This window comes from Agelaius tricolor, unplaced genomic scaffold, assembly GCF_023055355.1.
Source record: "Agelaius tricolor isolate 1412-34295 unplaced genomic scaffold, bAgeTri1.0.p SCAF_34, whole genome shotgun sequence".
In the NCBI taxonomy this organism is placed as follows: Eukaryota; Metazoa; Chordata; class Aves; order Passeriformes; family Icteridae; genus Agelaius; species Agelaius tricolor.
Window position 1 is genome coordinate 4,729,265 of NW_027269294.1, and position 25,772 is coordinate 4,755,036.

General features: G+C 41.9%; 1 protein-coding gene across 1 annotated transcript in view; it reads left to right on the forward strand.

The window, feature by feature from the left end:
* AFG2A (AFG2 AAA ATPase homolog A) overlaps positions 1 to 25,540 on the forward strand; it is a 161,508-nt gene extending 135,968 nt beyond the window's left edge. The window contains 1 exon segment of the mRNA XM_071452447.1: positions 25,215 to 25,540. Within this exon segment, the coding sequence (XP_071308548.1) occupies positions 25,215 to 25,391 (177 nt within the window). The 3' untranslated portion in view covers positions 25,392 to 25,540.
* Positions 25,541 to 25,772: the final 232 nt, after the last annotated feature.

Sequence of the window (25,772 nt, forward strand, 5' to 3'; positions counted from 1 at the left end):
TTGGCGAGCTGGGGCTGTGTGTGTGAATGAAAATGTTTGAACATATATTGGTATCTTTGTGTGCAGGGAAAATAGGATGTTTGCTTTTGGCAGTCATCTGCAAAAAGTCATTGTTTCTGTTGCAAAAATTTGGAACCTAATAATGAATAATAATAACTAATAAAATCAAATCACAATAGGCTGTGAATTTCTTGAACAATAAATGTACCTAATTTCAAGCTTAAATGCTCTCACTAGTCAAACTACCATTGTGTAGTACATGCACCAACTATTCAGCTTCCAGTGCTTCCTCCCATGATAGAAATGATATTTCACTTGTGTGAAGTGAGTTTTGAGTTTGTTTTCTGAGGGGTGATCATTATTGATAAAACATTTGGAGTGGGAGAGTTTTTTGGTTTCGTCCTTAAGTTTTTGACTTAAGTGATTCGCTTTGATACTTCCTGTCCCTAACAATGTGTGTAAGGCATAGGCTTATGCAGTTGTCATCCCATGAAGTTATTTGAGTTCAAAAATGCACTCTGGTATATTCCTTTCAAAGAGGTTTTGATTATGTGTAATTTTTTTTTATAGAAGTGAGATTTTTGGGGGGTAGAATAGTTGAAATGTCTGCTTTTGTTCCACTTGCTTTTTTTATCCACAAACTTTAGCAATGGCATTGTTGGAGCTGGTGGCTTTTTGGTGAGATTAAGCTTCTCAGTGGTAACTCTGAAACCATTTGAGAAGTTGTTGGTAATTAAGATAGTCACTGATGCTGAATGTGGGAACAGGGAGTCTTGCAGCCAAACCTCCATTGTCAAACAGGGCAGTTTTCATTCTTGCCATCTAACTTCTGTTTTCCAGAGCCCTGCTGGAAGCTGATGGGCACAAGCACTGCTGTAGCTCAGATTTTTGCATAGCAGAAGTTGAAAGTTGTTATTTCCAAGTTATCTTTTATGGTTACCCTTACATACATATGGAAAAGCTTTGGATTGCCTTTGGCAAAAGGTTTAAAAGGTTATTGGCAGATGGAAGCAGCACAGTAACAACTCTGCAGCAAATTATTAGCTATGGTAGAAGCAATTCCATGGTCTGTTTTACTTTTTAATTAAACTTTTTTCAGACTATCACCTAGTTCTCAGCTTAGGCTTTTTGTTTCCTGTCTTTGAGTAATGAAAATGTCAAGGATAGCTGGGTAGGAAAAAAGCCTTTCAGGTCCAGTCTTCTGTAATTTGTCCATGGCATTGCATGTATAGAAGGGAGCCATCGGATCTGGCCTGACCACTTGCAGTGGGAGAAAACAGAGCAAACCCCAAGATGACTGCAAGTGCTAATTGGTCTTGACATCCCCATTGTCAGGAAAGGAGAACCAAGAGCGTTTTGTCCAGTTTCAAAGAGCTGCTTTGGGTTTTGTTTGATGGTTTATTTTCTTATTTTGGGAAGTTGGGGATGGGAGTTATTTTCTCAAAGTAATTGGCATCTTATAGACATAGCGTTTGTTACTTCATTTCCTAGCAAACAAAGTGAATTTGTGATAAAACTAGAAAATTACTATTACATTAACATTGCATAGTGACACACACTGTTGGAGGCAAAGGAGGGGGAGAGCAGCAATTTGTCCTCTGTTTTGTCCTCTCGCCCGCTTTTCACTGGGATAAACCAACTTTGTCTTTTTCCAGAACTGCTCCCAGTGAGCTCTCATTCAATGATAAACCAATGAAGAGGGGGTAAAAAAAATTTTACCCAGCTCATAGCTCAGACTCTGTGTGTTTGTATTTGTGAGTCTGTATAAGGAGAACTTTTTCTGCTCAGTCTCTTCAGCAGCTGGGTTTTGTTGTTCAGCTGGGGATGAGGGACCAAAGAGCAGGAGCCAGCAGGATGGGTTGTTGGGCATTTTTCCCATGACAGGCAAGGACAGGGGCTTGAGTGTTCATCACTGCCACGGGCAAGCAGAAAACACCCACCCCAAACCCAAAAGCCATGTGCCACTTGTATTTCTGGTTACCTGTGCCAAGTGCTGGTCGTGGCTGTGTACCTGGGCAGAGGGGCTTGGGGGGTCCTCTTGCCAGGGAGGGCAAAGTATGGCTGGAGGGCTCATCACAGGCTCCTCATTTCACGGGATCTTGCCATTTCTGTGGTCATTTCTGGGTATTTCTGTATTGTATAAACCACGGAACCAAACTGCGCTCCTTTGTTAGCGTAACAGAATTTGCAAGGCAAGAAAATGAGCGCAGTAGTGTTCTGTAAAAAAGAGAGAACAACACTTTTCTTGATTTTGCCTTTTCTAGTTTAAGGCCTGAGGACTTCCAAAGAAGTGTTGCTGGCAGTCTTGTTTTAATATTCAAATAGCAAGAGCTCATCCTAATGAGATGTCAGCTCTCAGAAGTGGAATATGGAATAGAGTCAAAATGTTAAAAACTGACAACTTGCTCTTCATTTCTAACATTTGTCACTTGTAAATTTACAAAAGTATTTGTGAAGTAAGCTGACAAACCTGGGGTTTTGGGGGATTTTAGGAGATTTTTATGCATATAGTTATCTGTATAAAGACCTTTCTCTTGTTTATGATTTTCTTGACAAGAAAATGTTCATAAATATCATGAATTTACCCATACAAAATGGATTCTGGTTTTTTCTCTTCTTTGTTATGTACTATCCTTGCACTCCTGAGCTAAAAAAAAAATGGTTTATTTATTAAAATAATCTATAGTTTGTCATCATTAAACCATGTTTATTAGTAACAATATTTATAGAGAAGCAGGAAAAAAGAAGTTTGAAATTAATTTGTCTTCTGTCAGTGCTTGGAAGTTGGAATAAGAAAGGGAACTGGAGCACTGAGACAGTATCTTACCCTAGGCTAGTTGTTTACCATTAAAGAGAGAGCTTGCATGCGGGAGGGAGTGTTATGTTTTGGACTTACTTCCTTGTAACTCATAAATCTTGGCTGTATAAACGTTCAGTCATTAATTAAGGCTTTCAAATTAATCTGTTTCCTGACTGGACTTGGCTGGTTTTGCATAGAGCAGTGCTGTTGCCCAATCTCCCAGTTTCGGAGTGCTCTCAAACGTGTGGTATGGGAGGATGGTGTTTATTGTGGAGAGTTAATGAACAGCACCAAAGGAGGGAGGGGGAGGCCCTGGGTTACCAGCATGTGCAGGAAATAGGGTGCTGGTATCAAAATGCATTTGTGCACTTTAATTGCTTCCCTTACTTCAAACAATGGCAGAAGGGGCTATTTTATATTGATAAATGTCGCGCCCGGGCAGAAGTATTTTTCATTCCTTTCATTATTCTTACATAGTGTTCTGGTTTTGCAGTTCAGCCAGTTCACTCAGGATGATGTATAAATACGGCCAAAACATCTCTCTCATGTGATGGAAAAAGATTTCAACTTTTGTTAGAGACTTCTTAGAAATTATTGGTAGTATTATCACTCAGGTGCTGCTCATCTGAGATTTGTGTCCTACTTGTTTTAGCCTTTCTTTACAAATGTGTAAATGTGTGTGTAATATATATAATGTGTGTGTCTCCTTTCTTACTTATGCAGGCAGGGAGGAGCTTTTATCATACATCATCATACATTTAATATTTCTCAAATATTAAGTATTTTCAGAAATTCATCCTGGAGATGTACCACTTTTTGTAGGCGTTTCAAACAAAAGTATTTTCATTACCTGGGTACTAGATATTAATTAAAGCAGTCAGCTTCCTTCAGTTCTGCATGTGCAAAGGATTTCATAAATAACTTGTAGGGTTTAGAATAGGCATATAGAAGAAGAGGGTGGTGAGGCCCTGGCACAGCTTGCCCGGAGAAGTTGTGGATGCCCCATCCCTGGAAGTGTTCAAGGCAAGAATGGACTGGGCTCTGAGCTTTAAGATCTCTTCCAACTCAAACCATTCCAGAATTTATTTTTTTTTAAAGTATAAATGATTTTTCATGACCATGAAAACCCCTTGCCTTTTAATGGTGTCAAAGTGAAGGTGTGTTTTCAGTGTCACTTAGTCCCAAACTAAGCCATTCCAAATATTTCCAGGTCTTTTTAGTGTTGCTTTTTACAGATTGCTGATGAGAGGCATGTGTGAGGAGCACTGGCCAGAGGAATCCCTCTGCTTTTAATCAGCACTTGGAAAAACTCAGTGTATCTTCCATGCCAATGTCAGCATGTGAAAGAACAGCCTCACCTTTAAGAACAACTCTGCCAATCTTATGTGTCTTTGGAGCAGGAAAAGAGATTATTGTCAAAATTTTTTCAATAGCAGCTTCATCTCTAGAAGTTTGCCACAGACACACAGCATCAAATATGTGCAGGCAATGAGTGACCCACTGAATTGGGCAGGTGTGGAAATCCAGGTGGGCTTGTGGGGCAGGGTGAAAGTACCATGTGGAGCATGATAGCAACACTTGCTCAATATAAAACATGTCATTGAGAAACCGTGGTAATAAATCTCTCTTCCTCCAGTATACATTTGATTGGAGACAGTCCTGGACTTGCTGGGAGATAGGATGGATTGTTGGATTGTCTCCTTGGTTTCTTCTTTCTTATGGATTTGATAAATCACTTGACACATCATATTTGGTAATAAGTAAACTGTATTTCAAAGCCTGAAATGATGCCTGGGTGACATTGATGATTTGAAATCTGTTGTTACATAAGACTTGACATTGAGTGTTGTGTTCAGTGGTGTCTGTGTGCAACCTGAGGGGCAGAACAAATGACAATTCACCTTATTGCTTGCCATATACAAAGTAGGACTGCTTTTGCCCTGCGCAGATTCAAAATGAGCAGCTCCACTCAAAATACCTGTAGGGCTTTATTACAGACGGTGTGTTTCCCATTTGTTCTGGGACCTGTTTCCTGAGGGCTGTTCCCAGGAGCTTGCATCAGGCCCCTTGGAATGGCTGGTGCTGGTTTCAGTGCCATTCCAAACCTGTACTGTACAGCAGAAGTCATGCAGCCTATTAAAAAAAGGCTTAAAGCTAAGTAAATAAAGTAAATAAAATTGATGTGGTGGTGGGAGCCATGACCAGTGACCACTCCCTGCACCCCAGGAGCTGCTCTGCTCATCTGACGTCCCCAGAGCTCTCCAGCCTTTCCCAGCAGAGCCAGTGCAGAGACCCGTGCAGGATTCCCTTGTGATCATTGCTCCTGCTGTGGTTTCCCAAGGTGAACAAAACAATGATCCTGGTGTTAAAATGATAAACCAAGTCCAGTCCTAGCCCAGTCAGGATCTGCACAGAACAGGTTGTTCCCTGTGAGTTGGAACAACGCTGATAACATTTAGCAGGAATAGCAAATACGCATTAATATTTGCATTGTGATAACAGGAAGAGTCTATTTTGAGGTTTATAGTTGGTACTAATAATTCATCCTTGGCTTTGAGATCATTCTTGAAAGAAAGTGTCTGTTTCCTACAGGAACAGTCTTTTCTTGTATGTCTCTCATTTTTCAAACAGAGAGCTTTTAGTCACTTTATTTTTACCAATTGAAATCCAGCAGTTTTATTGTACTAATATTTAGCCTGCCAGGACTTTTTAGCACCAGATTTTTTTCCTTTGAAAATAGTGAGGGGCTTTTTGCTGTTTGTTTCTTCTTAATTCATATGCAACATTTAAGGAAAGCTTAATTAATCCCAGCATGCAGGGAGAGGGAAAGGAAACAGTGCTCAGCAATTGAGAATATATTTAGCTACGTTTATACAGAAGTGATTGTATTACCTAAAAATCCCTTTTTCTTTATTTTTGGATGAGTTTTGGGGCTAGGAAGGGAAGGCAGGCACAGGCTTGGTAAAAGAGGTGGAGGGGGAAGAAATGCTTCCAGGGTTCCAGAAAAGAGAAATATAATGAGCTATCTCTGTCTCTGTGTAGAGCTGAACAGGTCTTGCTCTTGAAAGTCCTTGAGTCAGAGGTTAGACTTCAATTTTAGGAGGTTTGCAATGGCTGGAAAAGCTCTGGAAGTAGAATTCTATTCTCAAGGTGTGAACATAGGAGCAGGCTGATCCTGGATAGGAAGGCCAGTTCTTGTTACTGTTTTTTATTAAAATATTTTGTTACTTCTGCTGCAAATTAACATTGGTTTGAACATTTTCTCTCTTAAGTATTGTTAAGTCTTCCTCATTAAAAAAACATTTCCTCAGTAATAATAGGTTCCATATGTAGATGTACTGTGTATGTAAAGTGATACATATTAATATAGCAATTGCCCATGAAAATGTGTTTTTTTGCTTTTCCACCATGTAATGACCCTTCCTGCTCCTGCCCCCAAACAAGCAGAACAACAAGAGGGCCCTTTGAACGGAAATGTGCAGTTTTAAACCATTTTCCAGATCCGATGTTTTCCGAACTGGAGCGGAGCTGGCGGAGGAGGCCGGCAGAGATGGATCGCTGGCTGTTCCAGGAGCAGCCTGACTGCAGAGCAGGGTCAGGCCCGGGGCTGGCGTGCGCCTGACAGGGAGCGCTCGGCTTTCCTGGGAAAGCTGCTCCCCAGGTGCTTCAGCAGGGCCCTCCTCCTGCAGGACCCTGCTCTGGCAGCAGAGGCTCACTCAGGTGCTTCCAGCTGAGCCCTTGCTCAGTGCCTTGCTGAATGCCAACACTTTACAGTGCTCTGCACTTCATCTCAAAAACCTGTAAAGCATTCCTTAAAAAGCAGGGAAACACACCCCCTTTTCATTTTTAGAGGCTCAGAACAGTATCCCAACATCTGCCTGTAGAAACAACACCCAACCTCCATTTTGTAAAATCATAGAGCTTTAAAAAGCCAAGTTACCTTGTGAAATCTCTATTTTTTTAATCTTTATGCATTTAACAAAAGGAATATTTCCATGTGTTCTAGTTAAGTGTTGGAACATGACGCAGTAAGTCAGTTTGGCTGAGGAGATGCTCTCCAAGTATCCTGCAGCAGATGAGCTTGCCAGCTTCCGCAGGCAGAGGAGGTGGGGGAGAGCTACAAGCATTCTTCACTCCTGCCAGTTGCGAGTTAAAAGACTATCAGAACCATTTCCCAAAGCAACAGGGACACAGCAAATTTTTCTTCAACCCACAGGTTGATTGGAAATGAAAAAAAAATTCAAATCCTGAATAAGATTAAGTGGATTAAGTGGTAATCCTGAATAAGATTAAATGGTCTCATTACTTACATGGGAAAAATGTAGATGTTAATTTTACTTTTATAAATTTTGCTTCAGACTTCCTTCTGATAAAAAATTATTCAGAAACACGAAATTCAATTATTTCTTTAGTTCTGTATCATTGACTTAACTTCTTACATTAGAAACAGAATTCGGAATGTTTCACCTTGGAAAGATTTTAAAAATTTCAATTCAAAATGACTTTTTCAAGATTTCCTTTCAATTTTGTTGCTAAATGGAATGGGTGAGGTTGAATTTGACCCTTTGTTTATTTGGCTTTGGATTAAATAATGTATTCTGCTTGGGAAATACTCTACACTCTATTCAGCAGAATAGAATGCTTCTGCAATGCTGCTTTTGGATGAACTTAAAATTAGAGGGAGTTGGTTTTATGAAACAGAGAATAAAAAAAGAGTGTTTTTTCACATTTTGATAGATATACTTCAGCATCAACATCTATTTTCAGCTCTTTTGCTGAAAACAAATTTATAGTTCTTTTGCTAAGAAAACTGAACAGCCTGGACTGATAATTTGCTGGCTGCACTTTTACATGGACCCAGGTGTTCATGTTCTTCTGTTTATATTGACTCCACAGTTGAAAGATAAGACTTTCTGTCTCAGGTGGAAATGGTAAAGTTGTAGGAAATAGGTTTCAGAAAGAGGAATATTTAGTTGATCTGTATCTCAGAACATATTCTGTTTGGAAAATGTATTTAAATGATTGTGTGATTATACATAGTTGTGGGCGACTAATCTAGTCTGTTGCTGCAGGTCATGGGAATAGTCATAAAAAGTATTTACTGTGAATGTGAACCCGGATGCGTGCTTTCCCGACATGTTTCCCATATGGTCTGTAAGTAAACAGTAAATCAGATAGAGAAGAGCTGAGGAAAGAGAGGAAGTGGGTACGTGGGGATTCTGCAGCATTAAAACCCTGCATGGTTTGAAGCCCTAGCTTGTTTTGTCTCTGAACAAAAAAAAAAAAAAGGCAAGTCTAAACAGAACAAAGATGCTCTGCAGATCTAGGAACCCATGGAGATTCAGGCACTGATAAAAAAACCATAATTTTTTTATCAGAAAAGCCTTGGTGGAAGTGCAAAGTCGACTGGCCACCTCTAGAAATGAGTTGCTATTTGCCCACCTACACTTACTGCTGTGGCAGAGCCTGGCATGCATCTGCAGACTGCAAATTCTTTGCCTGAAACCAAACACTAGTTTTAGGGGATTGCTGGTTCCATTTTGACAACTCACCATTCATGTCAGACTGTCCCTGTCAGACATGTCATTCCCCCTTGGTCCTCTCTGCTTGCTTTGGGAAATCCAAACAGGGGAGGCAGGGATGTGTCAGATGGTCTCAGTGAGTGTGGATGAGGGTCTGAGCTGTAAGCACTGCAAAAATGCCTTTTTTTTATTGCAGCTGAAGAGCACACAAGAAGTCCGGAGTTGCAAACTCTGTACCCTGGATGTGTGAGTGGGAGGGTAAGAGTTGTGCCTGGCAGGAGAAAAACTGTTTTCACACTGCCATTTCAATATACATGAAAAGTTTCAACCTCTACTCATATATTTGCTCTGTTTTTATCTGATTTACCTTTAAAACCATCCCAAGTCTCTGAATTGTTATTCCTCCATTCTTGTAGCCTAAGCAGGCTTTCTCTTAGCCACCATGGCAATTCCTCTGTCACTGAAAGAGGCCGTTTCATAGCTCTGGTATCTCATGCTGGGAAATTTTCTCTTGGGTACAGCTCACACAGGCTTTCCATGCCCTGCAATCCCTGTGATTTTCCTGATTTTTGTCTTCTTTCACAGACTAAAGAAAGTACAAGTTTTCAGTGGGAAATGATTGGGAGATTAGAGAGAAGAAGTTGGCTCCAATCCAAAGGGTGGTGAGATATATTAGCACAGTTTGTAAGATAAAGCCAAATCTCTATTCTCTGTTACCTTGTGAGACTCCAGCCTAGGGCTAAATGCAGCCACAGACGAATGCTCTTGTACTTCTGAGGGCATGTCAGTGTGAGGAAGTTATCCTGGAATGAGATAGGCTGTGAATGTAAATGCAGTAGCTGTTCCAGCCTCACATCCTGTGCAGACAAGGCCTTGGTGAAGTGACTAAAAGCAGTGGAGTGACTCCAGTGGCAGCTGAGGATGCTGAGCCTCCACTGCATTCCCCCTTCAGCAGCCAGCCCTGCAGGCAGAGGATGGGCTGGACACCATCTCCCAGGCCTTTTTTTTTCCAGTAGGAATACAAGATCTAACCATCTTTGCAATGGCTGCTTTTCCTGTCATTGTGGAAATCAGATTTATTGCTCATGTTATCAACTGCCAGAATGAGGTGGATGAGGTGATGGCCAGCAGTGTTACTATAGGTGCCTTGTGAGCACAAAACATAGTTTAACACTTGCTGTCAAGGGGAATATTTTATCTCTGCCTTCTCTTACTGGTTTTTGTCATTCCTACAGATGATCACTCTGGCTTTGATTGTCTCTGTGGGTATCTAGGGTCTCTTAGTGTGTGTTTGTAGTGCTGGAGAGATTGGTGTGTGCACACACTCTTCCTGTGGTACTCTGGGAGTTAAAACTCAGCTTTTTTAATGCTTCAGAGGTTGCTACACACCAGTTTTTAGGCCTGTGTGGTGTGTTTCAGTTGTTACCTATCCTTTATGGTCTGCTGGAAATGAGTGTTTATTTTTGAAGTGCCTTTTCCCAGACTAAATAGAGCATTAATTAGTGCGTGAGAGGAACGGGGTGCATTATTCCACCGCAGCTTTCCATCGCGTTGAGAGCTCGTTACCAGATGTAGAGATCATAAACAAACACACATGGCTGCTGCATGTAAATCTTCTGCAGGAGAAATTACTGCTGATCTCTCCTGATTACATCACTTTGTCTTCCAGCTCATTAATAGACTTTTGACCATGGAGACCATTTAGGTGCTAATAACTCACAAAGCAATATACAGGAAAGTATTACCTTTCCATATTTGTTAAACATATTTCCATCTGGAATTCCTGTCATGGTCTAGACTACTTTTTTTTTTTTTTTTAAATTTTGGAAGAGTAGTTGTGTAGTCAAAATTTTAAACATTTTCCTTCATAATTAGTGTTTGCTTCCACAAGGTCTATAGCAGGATATACAAATAGTCTTCCCAAAGCCACATGAAGATGATGATACAGAAATTAATCTGAAATTACTAGGCCAAAGTCTTTGCTGGCACAATCCCCAGGGGAGTTGTGCCAGCAGGTAAATTGGCCTAAGGATGAATAAACTTAATGAAATCTGGGAATCACTAATTTAGGACTTGATCCTGCCTGTTACTGAGGAATTAGATCCCATTGCAGTAACTCCCATGGCAGTCCCTGGAATCAGTCCCTGCCATGCCAGGCTTCAGTGGCTGCTGTAACTCCTCCACTGCTGATGGTCCATGAGGTTTGGGACATAAATGAGCACTGACCTGAGGAAGGCAGCTTATCCCAGGTTATCAGCAGAGCTTGCTAGGTGGTGACAAAGGAAATTCAAGACAGAGCCAAGACTGTGATCCTACATTCAGTCCCTCTCAGGGATTGTCAGATGGCTGACTCCTGTTAGGAGTGACTTTTCCCTAACTCTACCTTAGCAGGTCATGTTTCATATAGTCTGGTGGAAAAGACTTCTCCCACATTTCTCATCCCTTCCCAAACTCTCCAAGAGCACCAGCCACACACTGCCTGAGCAGCTGACCACAGCAAAATTACCTGGCAGGGATGAGTAGCCTTGTACCAGAGTTTCTTCCTATTTTCCTTTTACTGGAGACACCAATATATAGAAAAAATAGGTAGAAATATAAAGCACCAAAGGAATGTGACACGCTGTCATTAATCTCAACTTCTTTCTCTGACCAGAGCATCAATTTTAGCATTTGTAATTTGATTGAATCCTGCATTAAAATCTGTCTCCACTTCTGATAGCGGATGTTACTGAGTCCAAAGTTTTGCAGAGCCACTAAGTACCATCACCTTAAAGGCAAAAAAGGTCTTGTTTGTTCCTGGTACTTGTCCTGCTCAATGACTTATAGCTTCCATTTAGCTTCCAATTATTAAAAGCAGATAAGGGGTTTGGAACATATTTAAGCATGTGCTTTACTTCAGTGGCGTTTGCTGACGTCAGAGGAACCCAAACCAGATGCCTGTGTGCTTTCAGGGATGCTTTCTTGAAACAAGGGGAGAGGAAAAGAGAGAAGCATCTCCTTCCCTTCTTGGCTCTCCTCTTTTCATGTGTGAGTAACACACTGTGCGCCTGGTTTTGTTTAAATCCAAGGATGGCAAACAACCACACTCTGTGAAAACTTCCTACTTCTTCCCATCCTTCTTTATGGTTTGTTTTTTTTCTTCTTGCTATTGATATTTGGGAACCTGTGGAGACAAAGTGATGTGAAACTTGGAGGTCTGACAGAGGAATTTATTCTGGCAGTGTTTGTGTGAAGCCCCGTGGTGCCATGAAATCCCCCTCAGTTCCACTGCTTGCTTTGCTTTTTCAAACACAGCCAGAGCTGGGCTTCATTTGCAGGGGGTCTGTCAGAAGACAGGGAGATGTATGGGAGAATCTCCCAGCTCACAGGTTGGTTGAATTGCCTCTTTTAAGGTAATAACATTCCTGAAGCTTGTTCTAATATTTTATAGCTTTTGTGAAAGGCATGGATACTTGTCACTGAATTACAGGGCTGTGAACCCAGTAAACCTGTTGGTTCTTCTGAATCAAGGGTGCTTGATGTTCAGATGAATTTGTATCCCAGTAAATGGCAGTTGCACTCATCATGTTCTTCAACTCTACAATAAAAGAATGTGTGTATGAACTCATCTTTTTAAAAGGGAAATAAATGTATAGGGATTTTGTTTGTGGGTTTATGTTTTGGGGTTTTTTTAAACAGTGAGGCATTCCCTGACAGGTTTGCAGCAGCTAAGCAAGATGTGTGTTGAATTCACATTCACATGTAAGTGTTACGTGGCTGTCCCTGCTTTGCCAGCTGCTCACTTCATGTGGTGACAGACCAAACAACTGCTAAGTGACAGTGCTGAAAACAATTTTGCAGGTTTCTCAAGAAAGTGTAAAGATGAGACTTCTCCACCATCTGAGCTTAAGGGCCATGTGCATCACATCTGAAATATTCTAGACTTTGTAAAGACGAGGACAGGAATATTTTGGAACTATGAGTGTACACAGTTGGGGCACTGACAGCTGCATGTCACATCTTTTTCTCCCCACCAAAGTTTGATTTATGTGAATAGGGTTAAGCTGACCCTAACCATGAACTCTAGTGCTGATCAGAGATTTCAAACACACCCTGCTGTGTGCAAAAATGTCAGTGTGAACTCATGTTGAAGCAGTATAGACTTGATTAGGATCTCCTTTTAATCGAGAAATCATATTACAAAGTACATCTTCCCCAATAGTTCTAAGAAATGCCTTGTGGCAATTAAAGCAATTGCTTGCTCAGTAAATAATACCAGCAAGAAATCTAGCACATTTTACTGGTTTTTTCCCTTCCTAGATACATACACTGTGTTAAAGAGAAGGATCAGCAGTCCATCAATAGTACATAAATTCAGAAGTCCCTTGGTGGTTGATTTAATAATCTAAGTAGTGTGTACTAGCTAAAGGAGAACTGGAAAGTAGTGTGCACACTCACTGCAAGGTTGTCAGGCAGTACTTAGTTATAAATCTTGCAAAACTGAAAAAAACTCACCCTGATAAGATTACCAAAACATGACAAATGGCAGCCATAAATAGATTTTTGACTTCCTGCTCATCTCTTCTTTCTCCTGCCCTTCGCACTCTGCTCCGTGTAACAAAGCTGTCGGGGCTGTGCAGCTCCTCCAGGTGAAGGTCAGCTCTTGATATATTTTTGATCGTTGTGTGAAGTTCCCCTGTTAGTATGTGGTCCCCTTTTTAACCTCTTTGCAGATTCCCCCGATTATCCCAAATCACTTTCACATGGAGCTGAGGTTAAGCTTTATTTCTCTTGGCTTGTCCCTTCCATAGCAGACACTTCGTCTTCACTTTGAAAGGACAAAGCGATGTTCAGCTGCCTGGGCCTGCGCCCAGCATTTGATTTATACATTATTTAATTTCCTTTAGAAAATTGGAAGCAGAACTTTAGGAGTGGAAGTCAGTCCTTTTCATTTGTTTAAGGATCTTTTAGGGCTAATATAATCATCGATAGTAGATGTCAGCATGATTAGGGTGACTTAAGGTAAAGCAAAGAAAATTGAATACCAGGAGAAACTCCTTCGCAGAGAAGAGGGTGCCAAGATTTATAGCCATGCACAACATCTGTGGGTTATGAATTGGGGTATTAAAAAATAAAAACAGAAAATCACCAGGTTTTTGAGTGACACATTGAAAACACCTGCCTCCCCTGGCTGCAGGCTGGGGCAAGAAAGGCTCTCACCCTTTGCGATACATTTGCAGTCGATCCTTGGAGTGTGGGTCTCTCTGGAACTTAATTCAACCAAGCAACTAATTCTGCAGAAATTCCTCACTGAGTCCAGAGGTTTGCATTTGGGCTGACACTGCATTCACTCCTGCAATTAGGTCTGCACATGCCTCTAAGTGACCGCCAAGACAATTTGAAAATTTCTCATGCAGTGGAGTCAGGAAATTAAAAATTAACTCTGGAAAGGACATCATATAATATTTGGCAGTGTGGTTTGAGTGCTGTGTCCACTGAGGGGTAGAAAGTCCTGCTCTCACCCAAAAAAAAAACCAAAAACAACTGAAAAGTTGAAATATGTCTTCCATGGGATTTTGCATGATCCACAGCTGAGGAAAATATGGAAGGGGAAAGGCCTGTGGCATGCATGTGCTTATGGATACAATATGACTTACTTGTGGCCTTTAATTTAGCAAAATAGCATTTAATGAAGCAGAGTGAGAGTCCCACATTGTTTCAGGCTCCCTGGTGCTACGGCTGCTGTTCCCAACATGGTTATGTAGGGGGAGAAAGGGCTTCAGTGCTGCTGTGGTGCTGTGCCCTTCCAAGTCTCAGAGTCATCCATTTGATCTGGAAGTCACTTGATAAATGGGAGGGGCACATTGAAGCACAAGAGAGGCTTTCTCAATCACAGCCCTTTGAGCTAAAACAAGCACCTTCACCACTCTGGGCTGCTGAGAAGTACTAGTTGTGTGGTGTCATGCAAAATAAATGGAAGGAATAAAGTCCAGTTTCCCCGTGACATTTCATGCATTTAAAACTTGCTCACCCCATAAAAAACAAATGATTGATATCAAAGAATCTTCCAGATAGCATGAAAAGTATTAAATATGATACCAAGTGGGAAATGTTAACATCTGCTCATTGCAGTACTGAATAATTACAAAGCTGAGAGAAAATAGCATCTGGTTTTTGGTTCAGTATGGAAAACTGTGCTTCTGTGGCAGCATCCTGGATGTGGTGTCCTCATTCTTTTGGTCACCTTTTATTGTTTTTGCAGAGGCATTAAGACTTTCTGTCTGTCCTACTATCTGTACATCTAATGTGAAATGAGTAAATACAATACACAGGGAAGTGGAAAGTTTACACTTTCTCATGCACACAGGCAATTCCTGAGCAAATCAGAACTCACCTCTTGACAAGGATCTGGAAACAATACCAGTTGTAGATACCCACACAAGGCAGAAAGAGCAGCATCTGCTAAGGACAAAGTCAATGATACAATTAAGGTGTCCTTTTTTTTCCACCTCACAGACTCATGTCTACTTGGCACAAGCTGTTGGATGCTGTCATCCATAGAGTCCTCTGTGCCATGCAAAGTGGGCTGCTGGGTGATTCCTGAGCCTGTTAGATAGGCTGGAATGGCTTCAGGGAGAGCAGTTGTGCTTTATTGTGTCATTGTATCACTTGGCCACACAATTCAGCACTGTAAAATATTTATGGAAGTCCAGGAGAAGGCATGTGTGTGCTGCAGGCTCTAGCTAGCAAGGGGAGTGCACCCACAACACTGCAGGTAAGAGGAGCAGATGCTCTTTTCCTGTGTATTCACTCGGGCTCTGGTAAGCAAAGCAGCCCTACAGCAGGAGGCAGAAAACCTGATGGTGACTTCAATTTGTGAGTGTCCCTCAAAGTGTGCCTCAGGAACATTTCAGGACTGTCCTGCCACTGGGTTGCATGTTTCTTAGAGGCTTTTTATGATCTTTCAGTTGTAGTCCTTAGTTGTGTTACAGTTTCTGAGCTCAGTCTTGCGGCATCCTCCTTTGGACTTCATCCTCTCCTTCCTTGAACACTACTAAGCATAAATTTCCTACTTTTCTGGCCTTAAATTGTTTGAGTATCATGCTAGACTGCAACTTCTAAGAAGTAAAAATGCTGTTAATATTGAAAAGCAAAGCTGCATACAACATGGAGGAAGGGGAAGGGACACTCCTCTGCTTCCCCCGTGCATATTTGCAGAGATGCTGAGGGTAAATTTTGAATGTGAAGCATCTTTGTGAAGAGAAACTCAAGTGACCTGTTTTCTAAATCTTCATAGTGTTGGAAATTTGCATTACGTTGTCTTACCTAGATAAGGAAGGAGGGGGAAAAAAACCCAAGAAACCAAAGGAGGTTTTTGCAATAACATGGCACAAGTGTAGAAGGAGTTTACAATTATGAAAGAGAAGAATTTGTTAAATTAGATCTGTTATCCATGGAGTAAGCAGATCTGGATGACTTTCAGACATTACATGGATTCAGTTTCCTCAACTGGAGGAGGGAACCCAGATTTCAAGCTGTAATGTTAACAATGCAAAAGCAGACACCTTAATTGACTTTCTGTTCCATTAAGATATAACCCTTCATCAATCCTTAACTCAAGCTAATTGTTGGTACCCTACTTTTCTTGTTCCATATATTTGCATCATTCATGGTTTCTTTTCTTGCTGCAATTACTTCATTTCTTTTCTTGCACAAGCAAACCCTGCAATAAAACTTGAATAAGTTCTTTTCCAGCATTTTTTGCTTCCTCCTTTAGGAGTAATAACCATACACAAAGGCATTTTGCTGGGGCTTAATGGCATTGCTTTCTAGGTCTGCCTGTCCTCCCAGCCACACTCTGCCTCCCTGGAATACAGGCATGCAGTAGTCCTCCTCCTTGATTTTCCTGGGAAACACGAGCAGCTGGTGCCATGGGAAGCTCCAAGAGGTAAACTTAGAAACAGCTTGAAATTCCTTTAGCTTTCTGCTGGGGAAATAGATACTCCACAGGAGACATCTCACACCTTCCAGGAACTGAGAACCCAATAAATAAAGGCTAGAGAGCTTCCATTAGGGGAATTATGTGTGTTCTCCCCAAACGTCTTTTCTCACCTCAACCTAGGATGTGAATGCACGTGTCACCAAGAAAGTGTAACTCTTACTATTGTAGCATTTGTGTGCTTTCTGTCAAAATTGACAGAAAAACTAAGTTTCTAGGAGATTTGTCATTATTGTTAACTGAGTGAGTTTGCTTTTACTGTATTGTATTAGGATAGCTCATATGTAGGTAGCTACGGTTGCTATTTTTAACCTGCTGTGTAAGGTCCAATCAGGACAATATTTGCCATGGCTCCAAAGACAGGATGAAAGGCAGAGTTTAAATGAACCCATAAAAAAAGGGGTTTTTTTTTTTTGCTTTCCTTCTTTGCTAGTTGGATTCAAAAGTTTGGGGTCGTAGCTACCTTTAAATGGTGATATAATGTCATAGAAATGTGGCTGGAGCTGAAAAGAGATGAAAGACAGTTCTAGACTGGCTGTGTTCTATTGACCAAAAAATAATATTTTTAGGGAAGGGAGAGCACTTCTCCCAGTTCTTTTTGCAAAGTTGCTTTTATTTGCTTTGTTTTGATAGGAGTCTGAGGCTTCTGCTCAGTCTAAACTTGAGAAAGGAAAGGCAAGAATTACCTTCTAGTGCAAGAAATAGGAAATATGCTGAATATATTACCCAGCCTTGTAAGTGCCTCGAAATCTGAAAAGCAAGCAAGCAAATGCAGCAACTGCTTAACACCTCCACCCTGATAGGTTTCATAAGGTGGGAGCTGCCAAATCTGTTTTATACAGTTTTTTTTTTTTTCCTAGGGAGAAACTCATGACAGCCACAGCTAATGATGAAGTCTTCTAGTTTAAAATTTTTAGTTGCATAATCCAATCTCTCTTGCTGGCGGCGTTCGGCAGAATACCCTTGGCTCTGTGTCCAGGCCCTCTGCAGCACCAGCAGACTGTGAGTGAGAACACAGGATTCTCTTAATTACTTTTAATTAAAATGAGTGCGTGCACACACACACACATAGAAAGACTCTGTTTTTCTAGTGGCTTGGCTTCCTTTTCCTCATTGAAGGGAAGAAGTTAAACTTTCCCATTAAATGTTTATATAAAAATGAAATAATTCTGAGGTTAACCAGAAATGCAGCTTAATCTTGTATAGAAACACGCATGTGATTTTTTTTTGGGGGGGGGGGGGGGGGGGGGTGGTGGGTTTTTTTTTTTTTTTTATTTTTTTAGTTGCACAAATATAGCTGAAACTTGAAGTTGGCAGAGAGTGCTGTTTAAAAATATTTAGTCCCAGCATGTAAAAACTCGTTTTGTTACGGAATTCCTTTGTGAGAGGTGTAGCTATGCCATGTCTCTGCCAAAGTGATGGGAGCCATATCGGCGGAGCGCCTCTTGGAAAATAGCTGCCTTTTGGGCTTGTAGTTACAAAATTGAAATCGGAATTTACATGTTTTATACATTGCTTGGAAGGATACCACATCTAGTAATATTTTTTAAGAGAGTGGAAGGAAGAAAAAAAGAAAGCTTGCAGATGGAGCCGAGGCTTTGCTCTGTTAGAACATGTCGGGATGAGCAGAGGTATGTGTGATGACACTTAGCATGTACCACTGAGAGCTCTGCTTTATTCCCCTTAGCTGTCATCATGTGCTGGAGTTATGATACATACACCTAATTTTGGCTACATACCTCATCTTTCCCTTCCCTGGGCGTGTGTGAGCTTTATAGAATAGCAGGAGCTACTGATACATGTGATGCTGTCTGCTGCCCGGGAACAGCCCCTGCGCAGTTTCTGGTACTGGAAGAGCAATTAAAGGCAGCATTTTGGGGTCACTCTGCCTCATTAATTGTTGCTATGATTGTCCCAGATGTGCAGCTGGCCAGTTGTCTGGCTCAGCTCTTGGTTCACCTTCAGCTGATTCTGAAGCTTGGCTGAGATGATGAGAGAGCAGGAGGACTTGGTCTTTGCTGTGGCCACCATGGAAAGGGTGAACCTTTCATGGGGAACCCCCATCCTGGTCAAATCAGATGTACTCAGGCAGCAGGACAGCTTTGTGTCCCTGTGCAGCAACCTCAGGTAAGCTGTGGACACCCACACACGTGGTCACCTGTACATTAAGCCACAAAATTACACAAATAAGCAAATGGTACATTAAGTTGTGCAGACTGCTCTGAACTAAGCTCACTTACAGACATCATTAAAGCAGCTGGTTTTATTCAATTACATGTGCTTAACAATTTCTCATTAAAGGAATTGGTAATAGCAGAGATCATTTGCTCTCAGAGACACAGGATACACATAATCCTGGGTTTATGGTTTGGGATGGAATGGACTTTAAAGATAATCTCATTCCACCCCCTTGCCATGGCCAGGGACACTTTCTACTAGACCAGGTTGCTCAAAAAGTAATAGCTGTCCTTTACATTTAAAAATTGCAAAGATGCTGCCTCATCAGTACAGACCTGCTTTAAAGTAGGCAGTCCAATGTCTGCTCATAATGAATGTCTCTTTAATAAACAAGGGAGAAAGAAGTCTATATTTTTATGAAAAGTAATATCTAATTGTAGACTGTCATTGCCAAGGGTAGGAACTCACCCGCTCCAAGGCAGTGTTCCTAAATACAGACCTGTAGAGATGTAAGTGCTTTAACTTGAGGAAAACTAATGACAGTTTACAACATTGATGCTTAGAGATCAAGGACGCCTCTGTCTCACTGAGGCCCTTGTGCAGCCTGTGAGGGCCTTGCTGGGACACTTGAGCTGGGAAAATTTTAGGGAGCAACAGTAATATCCTAAGCACATCCACTGCATAGGTCCCATAGTTCAGTACATGAGTCTGAGGAGTGAATGGATACTGTCTGAAAAGCATGATGCTAATACACATCATCATTTTCTGGTTAAAACAGATTATTCACCCTTTGCAAAATGCCCAAATGTATAATTGTATCATTTTGTGGATACCCCATCCATGGAAGTGCTCAAAGCCAAGTTCTGAGCAGCCTGAGTTAGTGGAAAGTTCCCTGCCCATGGCAGAGGGGTTAGAACTAGGTAATCTTTAAAGGTCCCTTCCAACCCAAACCTTGGATTCTGTGATCCATCCCATTTAAATCTACACAGATCATAGAACTGAGCAGAATGAGGAGATGCACATACAGGGTGATTCTTTGTCTTTCAAACACTGGTCAAAATTTACCACAAGGTGTTCAATAGTTCCATAGTATTGGAAACTTTTTCCTCTATACAGAACAAGATTTTTAGCAATCTGTAACAATTTCTCTGAGCAGACAAGAGAAAAAAGCTGTTTTCTTGTCTTTCCTTGGTTTATACATAAAACAGGGGAAGGTGAAACACAAGAGAAGTACTACATTTAAGCCTTTCTGAAACACATCAAAAGCAGCTAAGACCCTCTCAGTTTGTCCCATTTTAAAGAAAAAATTGTATTTGTGACATCTTAAAATAGCATTTTCATCTAGGGCAGGTCTCCCCAGCAGCTCCTGGAGCATAACTCATCCCACTTGCTGTGCTCCCCACTCCTCCCATGCCGACTTGTCGAATCCCCCCTGAGCCCATCTCAATACCTCAGCAGCAAGCTAAGGCTCTTTTTATTTTATTTCTGGATTAGTTTTCTGATGGTCTGCTGCATTGAATCGGTGAATGAAAGGGCCATCTTAGCACCGGAGCCAGCACAAGAGCCGGGCGGGAGCCCGCAGCCGGCAGCGGGTGGTGCCTGCACAAAGGAGAGGGGGGAAAGCGGGGCCGTGGCGTCCCACACTGAGCAGGAGTGACCTGCTGGGGGTGGCACAAACCTCGAGGTATTTTTACATCTCTGCCCAGCACTGCTTTGAGCCCCCTACAAATCCCTTGTGGGAAGTTGTGCGCTGCTGGAGCCACGTTGAATTATTTATGTGGATTTTAAGAGTACAGTCAGCAACTTCTCCCATCTCCTCTCTGTCTACGGAGCAGATTCTCGCTTTGGAAAGGCATCCATGCCCACCTTTTCCCTTAGTCTCAGGTGGGTCCTGAGAGCTTTCCAGCTATCCCTGTTTAGTGGAGATAAGTCTTTTGCTCTCACAGGGCAGCTCCTGGCACAGGGGTAGGGCAGGAATTCGCCCGAGTGAGACACAGCTGTCGAGACCCGGGGGTTATTCATGTCCTTTTCAAATGCTGTGTGTGAAGCTTTTATCCCTCCCTGGCTGAGCGGGAAAGGCGAGTCCCCAGACCTGGTCCCGGCTCCCTTTGAGGTGCCCGGCGGGCGCTCAGCCTCGCAGGTACTGCTCCGCCAGGAAGAGCCCCAATTTGTGCTATTCACAACCCGCAGGGCACTATTCTTGTTTCCAGGCTCCTAATCCCTCTCTCACACACAATCCCTTACAACTTTAACTGGCGGGGTGGAGGAGCGAGTTAAAAAGGAAGGAAAAAGGAAAATGAAACACAATGTAGGGCCCGGCAGTGGCTGCCAGTTACAGCGCACACAATCGACACCAGCTGCAGCCCAATTAAACCCGACATTCACAGGTGTTCCCAGCACACTCGGCCCTAACAAAACCACTTTCTTGAAAATACCTAAGGCTTTAACACAGAAGAGCTTTTTTTTTTTTTTTTTTAAGGTTCTTTAAAGCTATTTAGAGCACTTTAAATACAAAGAAGCTGAAAAGGACTTCGAGTCGGCTGGACAGAGTTGGTGCTTAATGCCAGAATGGGGGAGAATTGGCCCAGCTGAAGCAGCCAGTGGTGTAACTGTTGGTTTCTGGGGAAAGATGGGTCGGGCTCAGTGCTGGTCATGCAGGGAACAGTAACTGGCACCGGGCATTTTATTGTTGCTGGGAGTGGAATGGGGCAGGAGAGAACGACTAGGTGTAAATCCTTTCCTGCTGGGGGGCTCTTCGTTGTTTGTAGCATAGCTCTGGGCTGGTGTGTGGCTTTGTTTCTTACTGACCTCTGTGTGTGTGGCTCAGTCAGCAGATTTTAATTCTCCTTTCCTCCCAGGAAAGCTTGATTCTGGTGCCTTTTGCACTTTGAAGCAGAATTTTAAATTAATTGTTTATTTTCTGATCTTAAAGATCATTTTTAAATATCATTGAGATAATAAATCCATCCTTCAGGAAAGCACTGCACTGGGTTTTTATGCATGAATTCAAAAGTATTCCCATGGTAAGAGATGACTGTAGACAGCAGATGAATGCATTGGTCAGTAAATTGCTCTGACTCCATTTGAAATGAGAATTCTGTTTGGTAAACTTCCTTTGATAATGATACTAATAATAGCCAAACTAGGGGATATGCTGGTACTCTTAGATTCAACAGCTTTTTATCCCACCTGGCTGCCTCTTTACTGCTGCAGTAGCAGTAGTAACCCATGTAGTTACAGTAGGTACAGCTTGATTGCCTGGTGTGTTGCTGTTTAATCACTGCTGTCTCTGACAATCACTTCATGCCTTCATTACTGCCCTAGAGTGGGTGCTGAAAGCCGCTCTGGATTCAGATGCAGTCACAAAATATCTATTTTGTCCCTCCACACAGTGAGATGTATTTTTGCCTTTGGAACAGGACTAGGATGTTATTCCTGTTCCTCATAACACACAGAGATCCAAAAGACTGCACTTTTATTTGTCCTTCTTTTGTGTACTGAAAAGGTAAAAATTATGATCCCTTAAGTATTTTTATTGAAACTCATTAAGAATTGCCTTGCACGTAAGTAATGCTGGTTCTTAGCATTCATTTATCGAGGTAGGCAGATGCTGTTCATCCTACTAAATGCAATGGAGAAAAAATAATATCACCCAAGCTTCAAATTCACAAATAATTTGGCCTAAATTAGGTACTGTCACTTGGGAAGAGATGCTGGAGGCAGCATGAGTAATGTTCTGAGAAAAATCCTCTCAGCACAAATACAGTGATAAGAAAGGAACTGCAAGCAGCCCAGGGACAGAGCTGTGGCCTGGTACAGCCCCCTCTGTGCCCTGCACAGCTTCAGGCACTCAGCAGTGAGAGCTCAGGGCAGAACTGGCCAAGGCAGCAATGGCAGGTGGGAGGAAGAATGGGCAGGTTGGGCAGGAGCAAGGTCTGAGTCATTGAGGACTCTTTGGCTTGCAAAGAATTGACTGGGAGGGAAGGAGATGAAGCTCTGTAAAATCATCGATGGTACAGGCAAGGTGTGCAGGGAAGAGCAGATGAATCACCATTCTCATAACACAGGGAATAGGAGGACTTGCTGAAATTGCCAGGTTTAATAAAAACAAAAGTGCTTTATTATATAAGGATGATTGGACTGTGGCACTTGATACAGGGTGATCTTGTAGAGGCCAAAAGAAGAAGTGTTTTAAGAAAGTCACAGGAGAAGTTCATTGGGAATAGACCTGTTGCAGGGTTTCAAAGCTGGTGGTGTGGATGCAGCTTCTAGGTTTGGAGTGCTGCTAAGCCTGGAAAAAATCCATGTCTTGCTGCAAAGGGTCTCCTTCCTCTGCTGTCAGTTACAGCCTCTTCTGTGGCCTTCCCTTTTTTCCTCAATCCACAGAAATGCCTTCTGTTGCTCCATCTGGTAAGAAATGTCCTAATGTGGCTGTGACAAGCAGTCTCCATGACAGACCAGTGACCTTAGGCCAATAAGGTCTGAATTCAGCAGATGAATTCACCCTCCTCTCACTGTGGTTACACCACTACTTGTGTTTGCTTTCCATGAGTGATTTAGCTTTATCAGCTAGTGAGAATGCTTGTGAGGGCTTTTTTTTTTTTTTAAGTTTGCATACTGAACAAAGCAAAATAATCAAACTTGCCTTGTTGAATCTCTTACCTCAGAAACCTGATCCCCTGGGTTAGCCAAGGAATGGAAACAAGTCCCTGTGACTCTGTGACCAGACACAAGGGCCTGCATTTTCAACACTGTGCTGTAACGCCTGCTGTTTATTACTCAGTAATATAGAAAAGATTTAATCCACAAAAATTCTGAGTGCAGCCAGGAAAAGGGAGAACAATAATTTATGCCTTAAATGTATGCCTTCCCTTGTCCCTTAAAAGCAGCTGAAATGCTTTTAAGAAGCCAAAAATTATGAGTTTTCTGGTGCTTCCTTATGTCTAGTGATTTTCAGCTATCACAGAACTTATGGTTCAGTATTTAAGAATAAAATTAAAACAAAAGAAATCCTTTGGAGGTGAGTTGTCATCACTCACCTCCAAAGGAGGATAGTGTTGGCAGAGCTTAGAGAACAGGTGAAAGCCTCATCAGAGCTATCAGCCTATGGGTGAATTCCTCCTGAGTGTATCCATGTACAAATGAAACGGGAAGAAATAGGATTGGCAGTGGTGTTCCTTCAGTTTTGGATGTGACAGCTTGACAGTGTCTCCTTCAGCTTCTCCTTCACTTAACCAGCTGCTGACAAGTGAACACCTTGTCAGTGACAGCCTGCTTCAGCATTTCATGCTGTGGATAGATGATGGTCTCTGTGAGAAGAATAGGGCAGTCAAATCCTGCTGGGCTGCATTTGGGGATTTTTTAATAATGCCTGTGAAAATTTCCAGAGAGTCTCTTCATTTTGTGGCCTTACTGGAGTATTTATCAAGGGGAAATGGACCCCTCTTTCAAAGGCCAACACAGGCTCTGAGTCCAGAATGCTTGGGATCTGTTTTTCCATCACCAGTCTTTCCCTTGTGGAAGAATTCTGGGGTCAGTGGTAGGCAGGGAGTGCAAGGGGGTGTTTGATCTGGTGCAAGTTTTTTTCTTTAAGTAGCTTAATATTCCTGTTCGAGATGGGGACGCAGTCACAATGTCTGCTTAGAGAAAAACTTGCACAGAAAAAGACCAGGGCCTCTCTGTTAACTTTCTGGGTGATGAATTACTGATCTCCACAAGAAGCTGGTGCACTAAATCTCAGCTGCACTTCCACGTTCAGCTGTCTCTGAAGTCCTGAAAAGCATTAAAATGCGGAACAGCAGTGTTTAGCTTTGGTGCTCATTAGAGCAGCACAGAACTAATAGTAATATTGTTGTAACTTGACAAAGCCATCTAAATCCATGCATGTTTTCTTGTGAAAGCTTCCTAAACATGCTGCTAAATCCCCTAAAAAGCTACTAAACGGCTTTGGCAACCATTAGCAGAGCATAAGCGAGGGAACTCCTTTCAGTAAGTGAACAAACAGAGAAAATATGCTGAATAGCCGGACAAATGTGTTTCAGTTGGCTCTTTCATTTACAGATATAAGGGAGCAGTCAATATCAATCACTGTTTTCCCTGTTGCACTGGAAATCACAATATCTCTTTTCATTCCACAAGCTCCTTTCACCACAGTAATGTGTCTTTAGAGTGACACTGGCATCAGTCTATTTCCGCTGTCTGAAGTCCAGAGAGCTTAAAAACACATTGCAGGGTATGAGACCTTAACCTTCCTCCCCTTCCACACACCCCTCTCCTCCGAGCCTCCTTTTGGAATTAATTGTTTTTATTTCTTTCCCAGTGCAAGGCTGGGAAAGAAAAGTGCCCACAGAGCCTGGGAATATCTGCTCTTGCACTTTAGGGATGGAAATTGTATCGCCAGTGGTTGGGATTTGAATTTATCAGGTGTTGTGGGGAGTTTAACACAAGGTAATATGATTAGCAAGTTAATTTGCAGCATGCTGTAATGTGAAATTTAATGTACTGTGGTTTAAAGTTCAAGCTACATCCTGTTTTTTGAATGTCCTAATTGCCCACAACCTCATTTATTTTAAAAAAATTAAAAAGTTGGGAAAACTCTACTTGTGATTATTTGGCATTTGGAGTGATTTGATGTTCTTGGGTTCTCTTTCTTCAAGTAGGGTTAATAACAATAATAATAACAACAACAACAATAATAATAATGCTGTGTGGTTGTTTTTTTGTTGTTTCTTTGCAGATAACAGCAGTGTGCAGGGAAGCAGCCCTCCTAGCTCTTCAGGAAGACATCCATGCCAAATCTATCGCGGGCCGGCACTTCCGGAGCGCGCTGACAGTCGTGAGCCCGAGGATTCCCGACTCGTTAATCCAGTTTTATGCAGATTACCAGCAGCAAAGTGGACTGCACGCGCTCTGAAAGGCAAATTAATACGTTCCCCATTCACTGTGTGAATGGCACATTTCCTTTGTGAAGCTGTCAGAAGCCAAGGAGTTTTGTACTGTGAGCGAGTGGAGTGTCTGGAGTTAACTGAATGTGGAATTGCTGTAATAAAAGTTCCTGTGGAAGTTTTGCGTGTCATGGGCATTGTCCTAAACTTTAGATTTTACCATTTTAGTGATATAACCTGCCTTTTAGGGGTAGTCAGATTTCTGGTTTAAGTCAGTTTATCCATGTATCAAAAAGCCCCAAAATTCTGAAATTTGGTGGATTTGTGGCCCTAAAGAGAGAAGCAACAAATGCTATTATTGCCTTGATTTGTTCCTGCCTCAACCACAGATTGATCCCAGTGAGCAGCCT